The sequence below is a fragment of the Nasonia vitripennis genome, chromosome 2, assembly GCF_009193385.2.
Source record: "Nasonia vitripennis strain AsymCx chromosome 2, Nvit_psr_1.1, whole genome shotgun sequence".
Lineage (NCBI taxonomy): Eukaryota > Metazoa > Arthropoda > Insecta > Hymenoptera > Pteromalidae > Nasonia > Nasonia vitripennis.
In genome coordinates, this window is record NC_045758.1 from 6,400,509 (window position 1) to 6,418,668 (window position 18,160).

At 47.8% G+C, this 18,160-nt stretch overlaps 1 protein-coding gene across 1 annotated transcript in view; it reads right to left on the reverse strand.

Annotated features, from left to right (window-relative positions):
- LOC100122653 (serine-rich adhesin for platelets) overlaps positions 1-18,160 on the reverse strand; it is a 58,519-nt gene that overhangs the window by 33,080 nt on the left and 7,279 nt on the right. Inside the window, exon 7 of the mRNA XM_001606212.6 lies at positions 16,982-17,146. Coding sequence (XP_001606262.2) covers positions 16,982-17,146 — 165 coding nt within the window. The remainder of the gene's footprint in view (positions 1-16,981; positions 17,147-18,160) is intronic.

The window sequence follows — 18,160 nt, forward strand, 5'->3', positions numbered from 1 at the left end:
ACAAATCGGTGTGTGGATTTGTCAGAGCCGAAGCGGCAATTTGCGAGATAAGCGGGTATTTATTACAACTTTCACGTTACGATGATTCATAACGCGTGCATACGGACGATCGATCTGGCCTACGTTAATTAATCATGTGATCCATCGTGTCTACGTACACAGAGTCGGCGCAGAGGAAATCAAACGGCGTTAATTAATTTTCACATCCCAGGAATGGAAAATCCGCGCACACGACAATATCAAAGCCCGCACTGAGCCGAGAACCCAATTACCTTTTAGCCGAGCGTACGCACACACAGAGGTCTGTCTAACTCAAAAGCAAACATTCCGAAATTCATACGCCCTCGCGAATTTCGGAAATTCACAACCAGACAGACAGCTGCGGCGAACGAAGGTTTCTCGCGGAAAAGCCTGGAATAAGCGAAGCCCCAGAGGCGAATCAACGGTAGGTATACGGCTTGCGCGATCAAGGTATACATAGTTGTATACGCTCACCAGATGCTCTTGCATCACGATCGACCATACGCCAGCACATGCGACAGAGAGAGAGAACTTTCTTCATTAGTCGCCCGCGTGCAGTGTCCGGGGAGACCTTATGGGTATTCAGGAAATCAGCGGCTCCCGTTTCCTGCTCGTGCAGCAAAGTTCCTTTCAGAAAAAAAAACTGGGATACACAGGAGATCAGACAGAGCAAACAATTTCCCGAGCCGCGAGGAACAAAAGCAGCTCGAAAGTCCATTAGCGGATAACAAAACGTTCTCTCAGGCCGAAAGTGGCAATAACTCGGCCGCCGCCGACGCTTCTGATGATGAACTCGCGAAAAAAAAGAACACAACGACCGAAAACAAGCTACGGCTTCGAGCTTTTCATTTCAAGCTCCGTGCCGTATATTATCGAAAGCTGCGGAAAAATGCGGCGAGACGAAAAAAAGATTAATAATAAAAGCAGCAGCGGCGGCGCCGCGCCGCGAGAGAAAAAGTGCGTAATGAGTTCTGAAGCCAGAGGCGCGGGCGTATCGCTCCTCCTTTTGCACTGCCGGGCTCATTGTACGCGGAAAAAGAGACAGAGACGAAGATAATGACGGCGCAGCAGCGTCGCGCGAGGCTCTTCCTCAATGAATCTGTCGCTGCAGAAAGAGAGAGAAAGAGAGAGAGAGAGAAAGAGAGAGAGAGACTGTCTCGCGCTTGGCGGTGACTCACGCTGTAATTGGGAAATTATAGGCGTACGCTGATCCTTTTGCGCGAATTGGAAGGTACGCGCTGTATGCACGATGCGGGTAAGAGAGCCTGTAATTAGACGGACGTCGTTGCAGTACCATACACTGTATGCGAGGGAAATTTATCGATATACACGCCGTAGTCTTGATTAGTCCTCGGGGAGTCTTCTCTTCCGACGCGAAGCGCCGCAATAAAGCGAATATTTGTCCGACTCTTGCCCCCCGCTTGCGCGACGTGGATGGATGTTTGCGAAAGGAGCCGATGATGCTCTCGATCTGCGAGTACAGCTTCTTTATTGGACCGGCGGCTAAGATTGATATTAGCTTAGGGGCGCTAAGGAGATAAATTTTCATCGATTCGAGTGTAGCATGTAACGACGACTACGGCTACGGAAAAAGAGAGAGCGGGAGTTTCTCGAAGAGTCGCACAAGAAAAGAGAACGAACAATATTCTCGAGCGGATCGAGCGACGAGGAACAACATACGCTTTATGAGCCATGAAATTGAATGACGATCTCCCGGTGGCTTTCTCACGAGGCGACTTTTTTCGCGATTCAAAGCCGCGAACAATTATTCAATCCTGAGTAGTGTAGGTTACTCCATCATCCTTGATCCGTTTCTTCAATCGAGTACATCAGCTATTATCGTAAGTATATGATTTTTCATCGCGTTGAATATAACTACGTTTATCATACCTTAGCACTTTCGTACATAAACTCGCGCGTTTATCCGCACAACGAGGCAGACACACAGTGTGTAATTTCTTCATGAGCATAAAGCCAATTATTCGGCCTCTTCCCGCGAAATATTCCAGAGGTGATGTCACTACAGCCAGCCTAGGCGCTGTAGGCGTGCGAAATAGCACGTCCGCGAGCTTCGGATAAGCAAAGTTATTAAAAGAACAAACCGATGCGGCTCTCACTTCTATTCTCGGAACTTTGCAACTTCGACGCGCCGAAGCTTCTCGTCGCGGAAGCTAATATTGAGCAATTTGAATCTCTACAGGGATGTCGTAGCCGTGTGTACAAATCGAGAGCAAAAAAAAAAAAAAAAAAGAAGAAGTCAGGCCGCAGACACAGAGAGAAGAAAGCAGCACCTGCGGCAAGGCCAGAGTGGCAGCTGTTGTGACGCAGTCGAGCCGTACAGCCGCGATCTCGCGGTGAAATTTTCAATTTATACACTAGCCATCGCAGTTTTATACACTAGCATCGACGAGCCGTCGGAGTTATATCTTTGAATAATTGAAGCGGCCGCAGCGAATCTTCCCATTGAAACTGATCCCATTGTCGCGCGCAGGGGAAAGAGCCAATATTCAGACATAGAACGGCATCAGCGGCAGCTCTCTGTCGTCACTGTCAGACGATTAAAATTCCAGAACAATCGATGCCGTTTCTCGCTACTGTATACTCGGTAGGCGCTCTCGCAATAAAGGTCGCCCCTCTCGGGTTGACGAACTCGCTTTCTACCTGTTCTTTTCAGTCGCCGATGACAGGAGCGAATCACAGCTTTATTTCGGTATGGACTCGTGCACCGCTATACATATAGTGTCTAAAAAACAATTAGATTTTCAAATTCGACTATGTACGTGCCAGTTCGGTACGGAGTCAGCAGTGGTGGTGGTGGTGGTGGCGAGCCGCAATCGTCGAACTCGTTACAAAGTTTCCCGCTGACCGGGCAAGGAACGACAGGTGCGCAACCCGCGCGATTCGATGAAATTCAAACGCCTGCATGTATCCGCGAAGGTTAAGCAAGCACTCGCTCTCATCCCCTCGAGTTTAAAAATAAAGCTTCGTCCATAAAAGAGCGAAAATAAACACGCAGGCGCGGAATGCCGAGAGAGAGAGAGCGCGGAATAAAAATCGCTCGCTCTCGTACATACCACCGCGAGAATTCGCTTTCTCGCGGCGGTACAGCAGAGCTTGAAAGCGACTCCGGACTTATTATTAGAATCCGGCGTCATTTTACGTAAAAAGCCAAGTGCCTTCCTCGCCGCGTGTGCGAGAAGACAGACAGGACTTTCGTTTGACTTTTCTGCTCGCTTTGACGCCTAAGAGCTTGTATACGACCCTTCATCGTCGCGGAATGAGACGTGCCACTTTTACTCTTGCGCTTTATAAGGGGATATTGCTGTTGGGAGAACTGGAGAGGACATAATGGTAGTGAGAGAGACGCCTTTATCGTTGCGTTATATTTCGGGGTGGAAAAGTCGCGATCTGATAAGGCGCTCGCTTATACCGTAGTGTGTGACGCTGTTTCGCGAGGAGATAGCATTGCCATATGGAATTAGCATATAAGAGAGAGACTTTGTTTCGTATAAAGAAGGAAAGTTATATGAGCTCTGCGACAACCGGACTGGAAGCTCGTTCTCGCAACGTACACTGGAATGAGCGTAGTTTTGTGTAAATAATCGAGTCAAGCTCCGAAAGCGCAGAAGCGCTCGTTAAAAAAATACCGATTCCAGGAAGACGTTGCATTCTCGACTTGATTTTTTTTTTTTTCAGGTCAAGTCGATAATCCCTGCCGCCGCTGCCGCGAGAGTTTAAGACTGAAGCCTTTTCCAAACGACTATGGTCTCCTTTTCTGCAGTGCTATACACAGCGGAGGGAAAATAAAATAATAGCCGCGCTCGCGGTGCCATATACGTGTTACTGTATTTCCAGTGGTTTTGCGCGCGGCGGTGGGTTAACGGTCTCTCCTCCGTTAGAGAACAAGGAAATAATATCGTAGTTTCGTTCACGTGTGACAAACCTTGGAATTATCTCTACGGTATATATGTATACAGCTGCCGCTGCACTGACGCCTCTATAGCCTATGGTCCTATTGTTTCTAGAATTGTTACTACGGCGGCGGCGGCGGCGAGAGGAACAATGAGATCTTAAACATTTAATTGACGCTCGAGAAGGAAGTTTAACTGCCAGCGGGGCTGTAAAGAAACAAGTGTGCCTTTCCTCACTTCGCCCAGCTATATTTATTGTACAGCGCGGAGAAGTATAAACATTTGCAGAATTTTAATGGGACCTAAATCCCTCGATCCTTTATACGATTGCTTGAGCAAAAAATAAATAAATAAAACTTTCATGCAACGCTCGCAGAAAATAATAATTGAAGCCCGCGCGCGCCGCTGAAAAGTCTTAAAAACGAGCTCTAAGCTGCTGATGATGCCTCGGTGCGCGCTTGTCCGCTAACGGGATCTACCTCTCGGCTATGGGTAACGAGCGGCAGGAAACAGCAGCAGCCGCCAAGTCTTTCGTCCATGCGCGACATGAGTTACAATTATTGTTATTACAAAGTGCAACGGGAGAAGCGCATACCCCCGTCTTATACATCCAGACCACCGCGCGCGTGTGTGCTAAATTCGGCTCCTAACGAATCAAGGAGGCCTAGCGCGCGTCATTTTTTCTAATCAACGTGAAGTTTTGAGAAACTACCCCGATCAACTGCGCAGGCATTATGCGCGCGAGAAGCAGATCTTCGCGGCACACGCCCCCACTGTATAGCACACACGAGCTGGCTGCGAAAGTTATGACTTCCGAGAGAACAGCGCGGAAATCTGTCGCCTACGGAATCGCGAGTCGCGCGTGGGCCTAATTCGGACAGCGTTGAATCATAATGCAACGATGCCCTCCCGCTATATGTATGCATACATATAATGTAGTATATTTTTATTCTTACGTAATGGTGAATCACGACGCGCTTCTTATATACTTCGGGGGAATCTTCTTCTCGCTGCTCTGACTTTCAAATCGGGAAAGGCTTTTGGGCGAAAACGCGATGGTTAGGCATTATGCAAGCTTTTTTTCATTGCGTAATTTTTCCAAGCGAGTTGATACATTGTCCGCAGTTTCGCACGTATAAGAAGTGAGTGCATGTACGCATGCATTGTCGATGGAGGCGAATTATTCCATTTGTCAGAAGGAGCAATTTTACACTCTCTGAGTCACGCGTGAGAGTGACTTTTTCATGCTAATTCGCCCTTCTTTCGCGTTATTTATTACTCATGCAGGTATCGTAATCACCGGCTTATGTGCATCATTAAAAAAAAAAAAAAAAAAACGGCGAAATATATTCACACTCTGTATCTAGGCTCTTCTTCGCAGGGATTCATTTTGAAAATCCCGTTAGCGTCCTTATAACCGAATTCCACGCGCGGCTTATCTAATGTAACACTTATACGCTCCGGGACGAGCATTAAATATCGATGCGCGAAGAATAAAAATAAATCGAACGCACGAAGCGCACTTTCTCATATATTGTCTACACGAAAAGACAAAAGGAGCCCAGCAATTAAAGTCTCGCGAATCACCCTCAGCCAGACACACACACACACACCGAGCGAAAGTGACGAGGCTCGTCGATCGATAAGCAAAATTCAATTTCGGAGAATTCGGCTGTATAATCCCACGTGTAAGCTCCTCTGACGCATTATATACATCGTCGGGGCTGAAAGGAACTCGCGCGCACGAATTTATTGCAGGCACACGCGACTCCTCCCTCGGTGTAATATAACGAAAGCATCGCGGCGGCGGTCACACCCATAAAGCGTCGTTGAAAATAAACTAAATAAACGAAGGTTAATCCCGGGCGGCGAAGGAGCGTTGACACAGTTTTATCTTATCTTGATGTATTTCTTTTTCGGCGCGGCTGTGCTTTTTTTCGCCAAAACGGCTGCGGTGCGGCGCGGATAAGATATTGAAAGAGTTCGCGTGTGGTCATTTTCGGGGGATGGGATATATTATCGTTGCTTTTGTATAGGATGAAAGCAGAGGCGGGATATTTGCAATTGTAATAGCCATCAGGTTTTTTTCGAAAAAGGCAATAAAAGCTCCCATGATTCACTCGGTTGATGCAGGTGCGACGGAGATATGAATTTTTCACTCGCAGCGCCGAGAAGATTGTCCTATATGCACGTATGAATATTAATGCCTAACGATGTCATTAGAACGCGACTTATTGCACTACCGCATAGCTCGCTATAGGGGAGCGTCGAGCTTCGATCCGGAGATGAGACTTTTTATCAGCGAAGCTCGCGGCGATAGTTCCACTAGCCGGACATGTGTTAGAGAGAAAAAGTACAGAGTTGCGGGTGCCTGCGGATTAGAATAACGCTTATACGCTCGTTGCCACGCGAGATTACGCCCTTTTCTGTTCACTCCACGCGTAAATATCGTCTGATTTACAAGAGGAAGAGTAAGAGTTATAGGTACGCGTCGTATTTTTTGTTGTCTTTCCCGAAATCGGCGTAAATCTCTCGTCAAGAGAGCAATGATTCTCTCTTTGGAAAGCCGGGCAAGCTCTATAAATTACCCGACGCTATTATGTACAGGTATATATCCTCTTTTTTTCCAGACAGGAATGACTTCTCTCTCCCTCGGATCCCGTGTACTTCCAAATATATAACGTAAGGGCGCGAGTAGCGCACAGAGGAATAAACGCAAAGTTCAGTATATACGCGAGTGTAATACACTTCAAAGGGCGAGAGCGCGTGGGAGTAGGCGAAAAGGAGAAAGAGGAGGAATATAATGAGAGGGGGGAGGAAGTAGACAGGTTTCTGCGCGAGGATGATTCACCGCGTTTACCGCCTCTGTCTGTGTGTGTGCGAGAGAGAGAGAGAGAGAGAGAGAGAGAGAGAGAGAGAGAGAGAGAGAAAGAGAGAGGTGCGGTTTTCGCCATGGGCCGTATATACTACTGTGCGCGCGTGCGGCAGTGGCTCTCAAAGGCAATAACCTGCAGCGAGCTACATAGTACAGTATGATATTTCTCCTTTTTTCGGACTAATTTCCACGATGGAGAAGAAAACCAAGCCTTTGTACACTAATCGGCCTGGCTGCGCCTCTTGGTCGATAAATCATCGCATAATTCGTCCGCTGACATAGCGACGCGTATATACGTGTGCCGTTGCGCATCTCGTTATTACTTCGAGCGTATATACGCACAAGATTGAGACGACATTTTTTTCGCGCTGACTGGCACAAACAGGACACCCAATATCAGCCTCGAGGTTGCAGCAGCAGCAGCAGCAGCAGCAGCAGAGAACAACAACACCGGCCCCTTTTTTCTTCTTCTCTCGCTCACTCCCCCATATAAATTTTTCAATGCGCGCTGCACCGATCGTCTTATCGAGCGTGACCGTTCTGTGCTAGTTGGCAGGAGCCAGGAGGTCGGCTCCTCGCGTAAAAAGGCTCATATACCCTGTATATATCAAAGCGGCCGCAGAGCGAGAGACGGATTCGCCGGGTGCAAGAAACGCCCGGAGCGTATATATATATATATATATATATATATATATATATATATATATATATATATATCTCGCGGGCGAATACGATCGTCTTTCTCTCGTTGCTCCTGTCGATCCTTTCTGCGGTCGCCGATACGGCGATCGATTTACGCGCGGAGAAGAGGAGGAATATTACGTGTGTAAGTATATATATATATATATATATATGTGGAGACCGGACGAAGCGTCGTGATGCTATTTTTCGAAATTATACTTGCTTCTCGTCGACGAGCCGTATAGTGTGGTTTGATTCGAAGGTGGATCACGTGTGCGGCGTGTATGACGCGACTGAATAAGTTATCGAAAATGTATTAATTTAACCGCGTTGGGGATAGGCTCGAGGAATATCGATGAGGATCATCGCTACCGTTAGCGTATAGCGAGTGTAAACAAAATTCAACGATTGCTATGCGTATAGGAGCGAAAATTACAGCGCTTGCAGTTTAAATAAATTTCAATTAAGCTGATCGCGCTGTTATTTCCGAGGCGTGGAATTACGTACTGCGGTCTGGCGTCTCTTATTTCTCCCGCTCGGATAAAGTGAACGAAATCTCGCGTAGCCCGTTAAAAACTTTAAGGTCCATCTCGATCCGTGGTTAGACTCCATTAAAGTGTCAGAGCTCGAGCGTGTACACACAATACACCTCTTCTCGGAGAATGGCTCGGATAAAGTAAACGTAAAACACAACAGTATTATGTATAGCTTATATATACCATATAAATAAACGAAACGTACACCATTATCATCATCGACTCGAGCAGGACCTTTCCATTTCGTCGTTCCGGATAACAGGCGATTCGAGGATAAGCGACTAATTGGCTTTGACGTAGCGAGTCGTGATACATATATGTATAACAGATTCGAAGCCGTAGCGAAGTAAGCTGGGTGGTGTTTAAAAAATTCGATAATCAAATTAGGACTCGTGGCGAATCTCTCCAGGGGCTGCGCAAAAAGGCTGTCTCTTTGGTCCACCCTCCCAGTGTCCATCAATCACGCGCGAAGTCAATTAAAAAAGTCTATATACTGCTCCGAACACACACACCCACACACACCCACACACACACATGCACATACTGGTGAAATTGAGTAAAAACTCGAGAGAGATATTCCGAGACGATATGGAACGGAATGTAATCACTTTCGAATCATCCGCCCGAGCATCAATCATTCAAACTCTCGACTGTGTACGTATACACTGTACAACATAATAGAGCCATTAAAAACGAGGAAATTTCTCTAAAATCCAGGCGTAGAAAGCACCTGCGCTATGCAGGTATGCATACATCCGATTGAATATAGCCATATAGATTTCAAAGCGAGAGGAATCCCGTATACGCGGATAAATAAAGCTCTCCCCCCGCAAGATTTACGATATAATAAAGCGACAAGAAAGAGGGAAGAAACGATGGAACTCGAAGAAGCAGCAGCAGCGGTGGCAGCGGTGGCAGCGGCGGCACCGACGGGCGCTGTATATATATATATAGGTATATACACGTCTCGCTCGAGCGACTGCTCTCCGCTCGAGCTCTCTCGCGGATTCCTTTGTTTAATGCCTTATTGCGCGATATATTTTAACGCGGCTACGGCGAACGAACTTGTTGCCAGGCGGGCGACTATGGGCAAGCTCACCGCGAGACCGCCACCATCGCCGGCGCCGCACCGACAACAGCTGCTGCTGCTTCGACTCCGTTTTTCGTCTATACCTATATACACACACCTATATACACGTGTACACAATCGGCGCCCGGAGAAAGCTATCGGGCTCGAAATCTACGCTTGTATAAAATCTTTTGTTGTTATACTTTCGCGGCTTGCGTAACTTTTTCGCATTCGTGCGCACGTCAGAATGTAGTTCAGTGGAATATCGTCGCGCTTACGGATGGAGAGGAAGAAAATTATCAGGATGTAATTAAAGGATAATTGTATGTGGAGAGAGGATGTGCAGCTTCGAGAGCTACAGTCGTAAAGCGCTGCGAGAGAGAGAGAGAGAGAGAGACGTAAAAAGGACTGTAAATATACGAGGCCGGCGCGCGCTGTAAAACACTGTAAAATACGACCCACATTCGCTCTTGTATGATATATAAAACGAGAGAGATGCGATCGTTTCGGTTCTCCTTTCGGAAAAATATTCAATAATACACCCGTAACTCGCGACTACTGTTTATATACACGTGCCGGGAGCTTTCGTCACGGCTACGAGCGTGAAAAGTCAAACAGGCGCGCGGTTTGTTTCGAAAATAAACCGCGCGAAATTTAAAAGAAAGATGTCCTCCACTTGGCGGACTATAAGAGGCTCCGAACGAAAAACGTATATATTTACTCCCCGTGACAGTCATGAAGCCGAGGCACGTGTGCAGTGTACTTCGTCACCCAGACTGCTATCCTCCGGCCGCAGACTCTGTGTATACACTGATGGCTTTTCGTACGCGCATATACATATAGCGTGAGGTTCGTCCTCCAGCACTCTAATTGCATTTGTAATTACGGCGATAATTGTCGACGATTGAATTCGCCGGTCTGTGTTTAATTCGTTAGCTGCGCGCAGTATTATACATGTGTATATATGTCGCGATTGAATTAGCGATCAATAACCCGGGCTGTTACTCGTTAGAGTCGACTCCCCCATACAGATCTATCGCTATAGCCTCTTCCTTTTCTCCGAGGGATGAATAGAGTATCCGGCGGATATCCGCGAATCTCCTTGGTGGGCCTGTATATACGCTGTCCCCTTCTTCCTCCTTTCATCGGCACGTGAGCTCAGTATAGGGGAGATGACGCGTCTTTTCCGTGTCATCGTCGGGAGATAAAGATGGAGAGAGATATGCACGAAGAATTCGAGGTACTTTCCCACCCCATATCATAATACACCCGTGGAAATAGGTCGAGAGGGTCATCGTCGAATTTTTCAGCTGCAGCATAATATCTCCCTCTCTCGGCGATTAATCGCAAGCATATTTCATTATATTATACGAGCGCGCACGCGTGTCACTACTTTAAATCTCAATCATATACACCGCAGCACGAGAACGTCTGCGCAATTTACTCGAGCGCAAATTGAAATTCACCATCTTAATTCGAATCCTCCTTTTTTCCCTCCGCTCATCTCGTGCTCTCCTCTCTTACTCTCTCGGCCAGATATAAATCAAGAGAGAGGGGGAGGGGGGCGCGAGCGTGAAAAAGCCGGCGATGAAAAAGGAAATATTTGCCGTCTCTCTGCAGCAGCAGCAGCAGAGAGCACGAGAGAGGCTCTTTATTTTTTCAAGCTGCCATACGCGTCCCCATCGCATCGTGTCCTTCGCGCCGTGTATTTTTAGATAAACCAAATGCAGCGAGAGAGAAAAAGCCGACGCGCTGATGCGCACACTGCTCTCGATTTATATAACTCATTACGCGCCTCGAGTTTTGTAATTTATAACTAATAACACGCATCATTCAGTCGTCATCAGAGAGAATAATCGATACGTGTAAAATGTACGATCGAGTCGTAAGCCTATACATTTAAAGCAGAGCTTCGATGAATTAGGTGCATGGCGTGCATGTGCGCTCGCGATTTTATTTGTCAGAGGCAGCAGGTATGTATAACACACGTGAAGCGCACACGCAGCGTCCATTAAAAGCGTTAATCATATACGAGAGCTGCGTCTCGGCCTAACGCGCGCGTATAATTCTCGCGGGGAAAAATATTAAACCGTTCCCGCGAGTAAAAACGAACGATCCGCCGCCGCCTCGGTGTTTGTTTCTAATAAACATTAACGCGAGCATAGAATACATCGCTTAATTACTCCATCACGCGCGCGGCTTTCTTCTGCAGCGCGTTCCAGGCTAATCAAAGCAGCTTTTTGTGTAGAAGAAAATTTCGACTTGAAAAATCGATCCTCGTAAGTTATATCCCAGAGAGAGGAAGAGAATGACGAGGTACATAACGGGATTTATCGACGCGCGAGCGCAAAAAGCGACTTAACGAGACGTTAGGGATTGCATTCCTCGCGGGCACATGTGAGAATCGAGAGAGAGAGAGAGAGAGAGAGAGAGAGAGAGAGAGAGAGAGAGAGAGAGAGAGAGAGAGAGAGTAATTGCGAGGATGAATACAAATCTACCGGCTGTCGGGGCGTTACCTCGCAACGACACCGATCAGACATTACATTACACACTCCGGTGTATATAATGACGCCTCGCTCGGACACTCTCCTGACGTGTCATTTTCTTCGCTCATCAGCGGCGCGTCCTTTATTTTCCTCGTATTTTTCCTCCCGTGATGATCGCACGTGTGAATTCGCTAATGGAATAACCGACTGTCTAATTAAGGCTATATAGAAACTTTTCCAGAGCGGAGCACTCGAAGGGTTGGATTTCGCTGCGGCGAAAAGAGAGAAAAAAATGTATATAGAGTAAAAAGTATCGTGTGTGATACTTTGCCTGCCGAGTTATGTACTGGCGAATGAGAGGGAGAGAGAGAGAGAGAAAAACTGCTGCTTAATAACGGGTAATTTTTTTTACTGGTATACACTCGACAATAATTTACATTTGCAATGAGCGTACATCCAGCTGAATTATTAGCCTGATTGCCGAGAATTACGCATCGCGTCTCAAATCCTTCTCCCCCGAAAAAGTCAGTCAGTGTAATAATAAGCATCATCTGGCAAGCCGTAGCATAAATAACGATTCACGACTTCCGGGAAAAACCGTACGAAAATTTCTGCACAGCCTCGAACGGGAGTATCGGCTACGTTTTATTACTGCGAAAGAGGATCGGCGAAAAGAAAGTTACGCTATACACACACCCGCATGGCTGCGCATCTCGCGAAACTGCATCGCCTTATAACACACTATACACCATAGTCAGGTCGGCGCAGGTACACACTCCGCGGCGGAAGTGACGTCACCTCTCGCGGAAGTCCCTCGGTCGCATTCTTGGTCGCGCAATCAAACCGTAAAGAATTAATCGCCGGCTCTCTCTCTCTCTCTCTCTGTCTTCGTTTTATCGTCGCGGCCTGCAGGACGAAGAAAACGGCCATTACAATCCGGCACTGCTCGCGCGAAGCGAATCGCCCTTCGACTTAAACGTACACCGCGTTTTTTAATTGTTCGCGAGAGCAGCGGACATCGGAGATAGGGGATTCGATGTTTACGACTGCGCCGATTTTTCTGGAGGAAAAATGAGGAGCGAGGACGCTGAAATTGCCATTTGACGGCCGCTGCGCAAGGGACTGACTGCGCAGCTGATGTGCTGCTACTCGTTAAGTTTTAATGATTATGACACACGGCGAAAAGCTCATTATGCTCTCTGAGAGCGGGACAAACGGGGTTAAGCCGAGTGCGGCTTTTTATCGGCTTGATGAGCGGTAGATTAAGACTGGTTTTCGCCGCGATTGAATTACAGTTTTCGCCTGACCTCGAATTTTCGTACAGTAATAATCGTGGAAAGGGATTCTCACACCTCGTACATCGAAACGTACACTTCGAAAAGAACTACTGTATATACGTCGAGCATGCATTGAAATTGAAAAGTTCCAAGCTCCTTTGAGAGCCGATAAAAGGATCGAATATATAAGAGAGAGAGAGAGAGAAAAATGCATATGTGCAGAGTCTCTGAAACTCACCGAAAAGCCTCGGGATACAGAGAGGGAGCAGACAAGCTCACCCTTGATCCAGCCGTGTGTGTGTGCAGCGTGTGAAAATCCGTCTGAAGAGTTCGCTACAATGCTGTTACACACAGACACACACACAGCCTCGTGTTACTCCCACGCGTGCATACGGTTATATCACTGAAACGCGCGACACTATCTGCATATACACGCGGGGACCTGTACCACTGCGCGCTTCACGTTATATAGGGGATGAATCGATCCTCGAATATGTATATCCTCACGTACACACTATATCTATATATATATATATATATATCGAGAGCGACACGACGTTTCACACGTAAGGCTCTTCCTTCCGGCAATTTCTTTCTTATCTCCGCGAAGCGTCCGGCCAAAATCGTCGATGCAGCGAGTATACAGATATTATACGTAGCGCGACTTGCCGAGCGGATGACGAGCGAGTGAATGGACGAAGGAAGCCCGATGCGGATTGCCGTGTGCCCGCGGCGCTGCTGCGGCTAAGAACGGCCCAAGCAAGCCGCCAAGGCGAGGAGCTCCAGATACCGTGAAAATCGACTTTCTTGCGCTCTGAAGTTTATTCCTCTCCGCGTCTGCTTTGGAAAAGTATTATATATACTCTACACCGCAAGCGGCTTGCGATTACATATACTTTTCTTAAGTCGCGGTGGGCTTGTTATTCCGACGAGCTTGAGTTTTGGAAAAAATTGCCTGCAGTCGAGTTTGCGTGAAAAAAGAGGCTCGAGAAGAGATCGCTTATCCGAGGGGATATAGCGGAGAGTCGACTTATTTATCAGACTAGAGTGAAGACGCGGCTCTTTCTCTCCGCGACGCGGCTAATGCTCGTGTGCAGTCGTGCGCGTATCCCCGCACGGACGCAGGCGATCGTGAAATATGGCCCTCGGGAGAAAAATTCGATCTCTGTGTGTACTATAAAGAAACGATGATGAAAAAAGAAAGATCGTCGGCCGACCGGAACCGTCTGTTTCTACTTGGCTCCAATAGAAAAACTGTGACTTAATATTTATGTCACTGCGTAGCGTATAAAGGAAATTCCAATTTTCGAGAGCCGACACGAATTTTCCCGACGTTAAAATTTAGAACGCGGCGCTAAGTGCCGCTTCGCGCGCGAAAACGAGCGGCGGCCGCGTTGTCTTTCTCCTATAGAGCTAGAGCACGTTTTATCGCTCTTTCCCGTTTCGCCTTTTTGTCCCGGCTGCTGCAGCGCGGTTTTTACGCTCTCGCAGAGTAGCTCTTCGCTCTTCTTTTTGGAGCTGCGTTCTGTACGAAATTGAATTAACGCCGATGATCGCTAATCGCTCCTCGATAGCTTCCGTAACGTATTACACATTTTTCCAACGTTTCCTAACGGCAGGTTTCGTACGCCTCTTTGGACGACTTTTCCAAGAGCATTTTTTTTCTCTTAGGCAGCTCGATTAGGGAAGGCCTCGCGAGAGATACGGCTGAGCAGGGAGCCATCTTTGAAGATAGCGGCGGCGGAGAGAGAGAGAGAGAGAGAGAGAGAGAGATATTTATGATGCGCTGCTTGTGAGAAATGTTGTAGGCCACGAGCACCTGACGTACTTCGATCGTCCAGCGTTTCCGTTAAGCTTCGCTCGGGAATTATCCCAGCAGGCTTCTGAGCGATGCACTCGCTGATGTGTGTGTGTGTGCTCGCGTTAACCCCGATAGTTTTCCAATGCCCGGCGTTAACAGATTTAAATCTTCGGCTCTGCCGCTGCTGGTGTATCGATTTCACGATGATAATTTGAAAATACGCCGATCCAGCCGCTTGTACGCCGGGTAATAAACGATGCGGCATCGGCGTATGTAGCCGCAGTAAAACTGAAATTATCCTCTCGAAGATAAGTAGCTGGATGCTATTCTCGGCTCGTTTTCAGAATTTACCGATGCCTTAATACCCTTAACGGATCTGCTTGCGGAAAGTCAAATATTGGTTAAATGATTTAGAGATACAATTACAGAATCATGTGTATATTCGATAACGGTAAGAGCCCGAGACGTAAAATTGCGCAACGCTCCCTTCGCGCGCGTAATGTAACCCTTCACTCCCACGCACGTGTCTCCTCGCGCCCACTATACAAAACCCGCGCTTTTCAACGAGGAAGCAGAGACTCGGGGCTGCCGCAGGAAGAGGCGAGTGAAATAAAGAGAACTCGCGGGAACAAAGGAGCAAAGGAGCAAAGGAGAGTCGGTTGTCAGTTGATCTCGCGCGGCGGCCGTTGACGTTAAGCGTTAAGTGTCCGGTAAAAAAGGCCGGCTGGCGTGCATAATCGCTTCGTTTTTCCTATACTCTCGTGAGCGAGCGTTAAGTGCGTGTGAGTATTTTCCAGAGACGTCTCTCTAGTTTACGCCGGCGTTATAGTTTTATTGTAAAACAGAACAAGGAAAAAAATGGTTGTCCAAGCACTTGCTTCTATCGATCTAGCCCTCCCCGCGCGCAGTACAGCTTGTGAAAAGTGCGACGACGTTTCTCCATCGCGGTGTATACAGAGTCCGCGCAATAAAAAGGGAAATCGGCGCGCTCCGCTCTGAATCGAGCAACGTGAACGAAACTCTCGAGTGTCTCCTCTCGCGTCGCGCTAAAGCCCCTAAACTACTGTACACAGATTCAAAAGAAGTGCAGCAAAACTCGCTCCTCGTCCTTTTTTCTACTAGCCGCTGATGCTTCGTTAATTGGCCTGCGTGCGCGCTTTTCCATCGGGCTGAAACTTGGAATTTGAATATTTATAGCGAGCCGTGTACGATTATTACTTCACACACGGCTGACTGTGCTCTGTGTATGAGTCAGTCGATCGTTACGCGTACACAGCGTACTAGTTCGACCTTATTTTTATAACTCTCTCGCGAATAGCGCCGAGGAGAATTTCTCTCTACACGAAGTCTAATTAAAATGATCTTTGAAAACGTTCACGCTTCGATCTCGCGGACAAGCTTTTTGAACTTTCTAACATCTGACTCACGAATCCCTAAGGAGAGCAGAGAGAATTACGTTGAGTTTTTGAACTGTAATAGCCACGTAGGTACGTGCGGGCGAGCTATCTCGCAGTTGCGAAACGTCGATAATTCACGGAGATAACCAGAGCCATTTTTCGCCTTAACGATTCGCCTCGAGAATTTTAATCGCTACAACCGGTCTCTCGCGAATGCTTTTTTTAAAAAAAAAAACCGAGACTCGACAGCGTGAAAGGGTAGACCGGCTGCGCACATGTCTCTCGCACCCTCGTCGTCGACACATCTGTGTGTGCATATTGACCTCCGGTGTCTAGCGCGGCGTCGGCGGCGGCGCACACAATGCGCCTTCGTGTCGCGTGTGCAAGGGGAGAACCCGCGACGCGTGCCACTGGCCTAATCATGGCTTTGGGCGGGGCTCCCCTACTCCCACATAGCCGTCGTCTGAACTTTAATTGGGGGATGCTTAATGGGGTTGCTGCTGCTGCTGCTGCTGCTGCTGCTGCCGCAGCGGCTAAATTAACGGAGATTGCATTTGCATTAGTGCGGCCATGAGGAGTTCATTGTGCGGCAGTTTTTCCAAAGGGGTTGACGAGCGAGAGCTGCGGATCAAAGTTTCGAGAGAAAAATTCTCCGGTGCGCGTGCAGCAGCAGCGATGTCCGTCGACACTGGACTGGCGGCTAACGAAACAGAGCGTAACAATGCCGCGAAGAACCGCTGCGTCTAGCTACACGATTTCCTCTGCCAACTAGGCGCGCTCGCGCGATCTTCTACCTATGTAGCGGAAGTTTCTTCACCTGCGAACAGCCTCTCTTACTCTCTCAAAAAGTTCAGGGCAGAAAAATCTTCAACAAGAGTACCACTATACTAGAGCAAATCAGAGCAGACTGTATGCATGTATACTCACAGTTACCGGAGCTGACGTACTCGTAGAGAAGCGAGGCGACGATGTCCTCGGTGGCTCGTTCCCAGAAGCCGTCGCAAGCGACTATCAAAAAGTCCTCCGTGCCGTCGAGCTCGATCTTCTTGATCTCCGGTTCACCCGACACGAAAGGTTTGTACTTGGCATCTCCTGCAACATACAGCATCGTTGTACTTTTAACCATATCGGGACAAATGACCAAATCGATAAACGTACATACTTATAGGCATATTTTAATATATGTTAATAGCGCTTAGGCGCGCGCACGCAACCGAACGTATCCGCATCGCGCGCGCGCGCACAATTAAAATTAATGAACTAATTAAAGGAATGTGCGCGCAGGCTCATTTTAATAATGGCGCCAAAGTAGCGTAGGAGCCGCGCTTCCGGTTATTATACACCGGCTGCTGCGCGGCTAGTAGTGTCTGTAGCGTGAGAGAATGCATGTTCGATAAGCTTAACCGGTTCTGCCCGATAACGCCTCGAGTCTCCAACTTATCTCGCGCCGACGCTGATGCAACTATATGTATATACATATATTGGCGACGGCTTGATGAATGTGCGTGGGTGCGAAAATTTCGTCTCCCTGATTCGTCAATCGACCGGATAAAAATATCCTATAGCTTATTACGAAGCGACTATCATGCCCAGCGTTTTGGCGAGCACTTTATAAGCGCTCATAACTGTCTCCGTATGGCTATAGGAGAACGAGGCACGCATTATTCTGTCAGCTCAGCCACACACTTCGCTGCAGGCAGGTAGACAGGATGCGCCGGCCGGTGTGCCGGCTACTTACGGCGACGCGCCCAGAATTTTCGAGTCGCGAATATACATTTAAAGTCAGGCCGAAAATGGCCAGAGCCGCAAAGTGCTGCAGGCTTAGCCTAAACGAGAGCTTGTTCCTCGCACTTTCCTTTATGTACGTATATACATGCATACACGGCAGAGAGCTGATACGCGAGTGGATTACCAACGAGTTGCGATTTTCGCGTTACGGCTGAAAAACAAAAGGTGGATGTGCTGAATTAATAAAAAAATTCACGCCTTGACATACACTCTCTGCAGAGTTATTGGTTTTCAACAATAAGCGCTAGTTAGTATGCGAAAATTATTTAGGCCGTGGTGATGCAATCTCGTGCACGGCTTTTTAATATTTATCGGCTC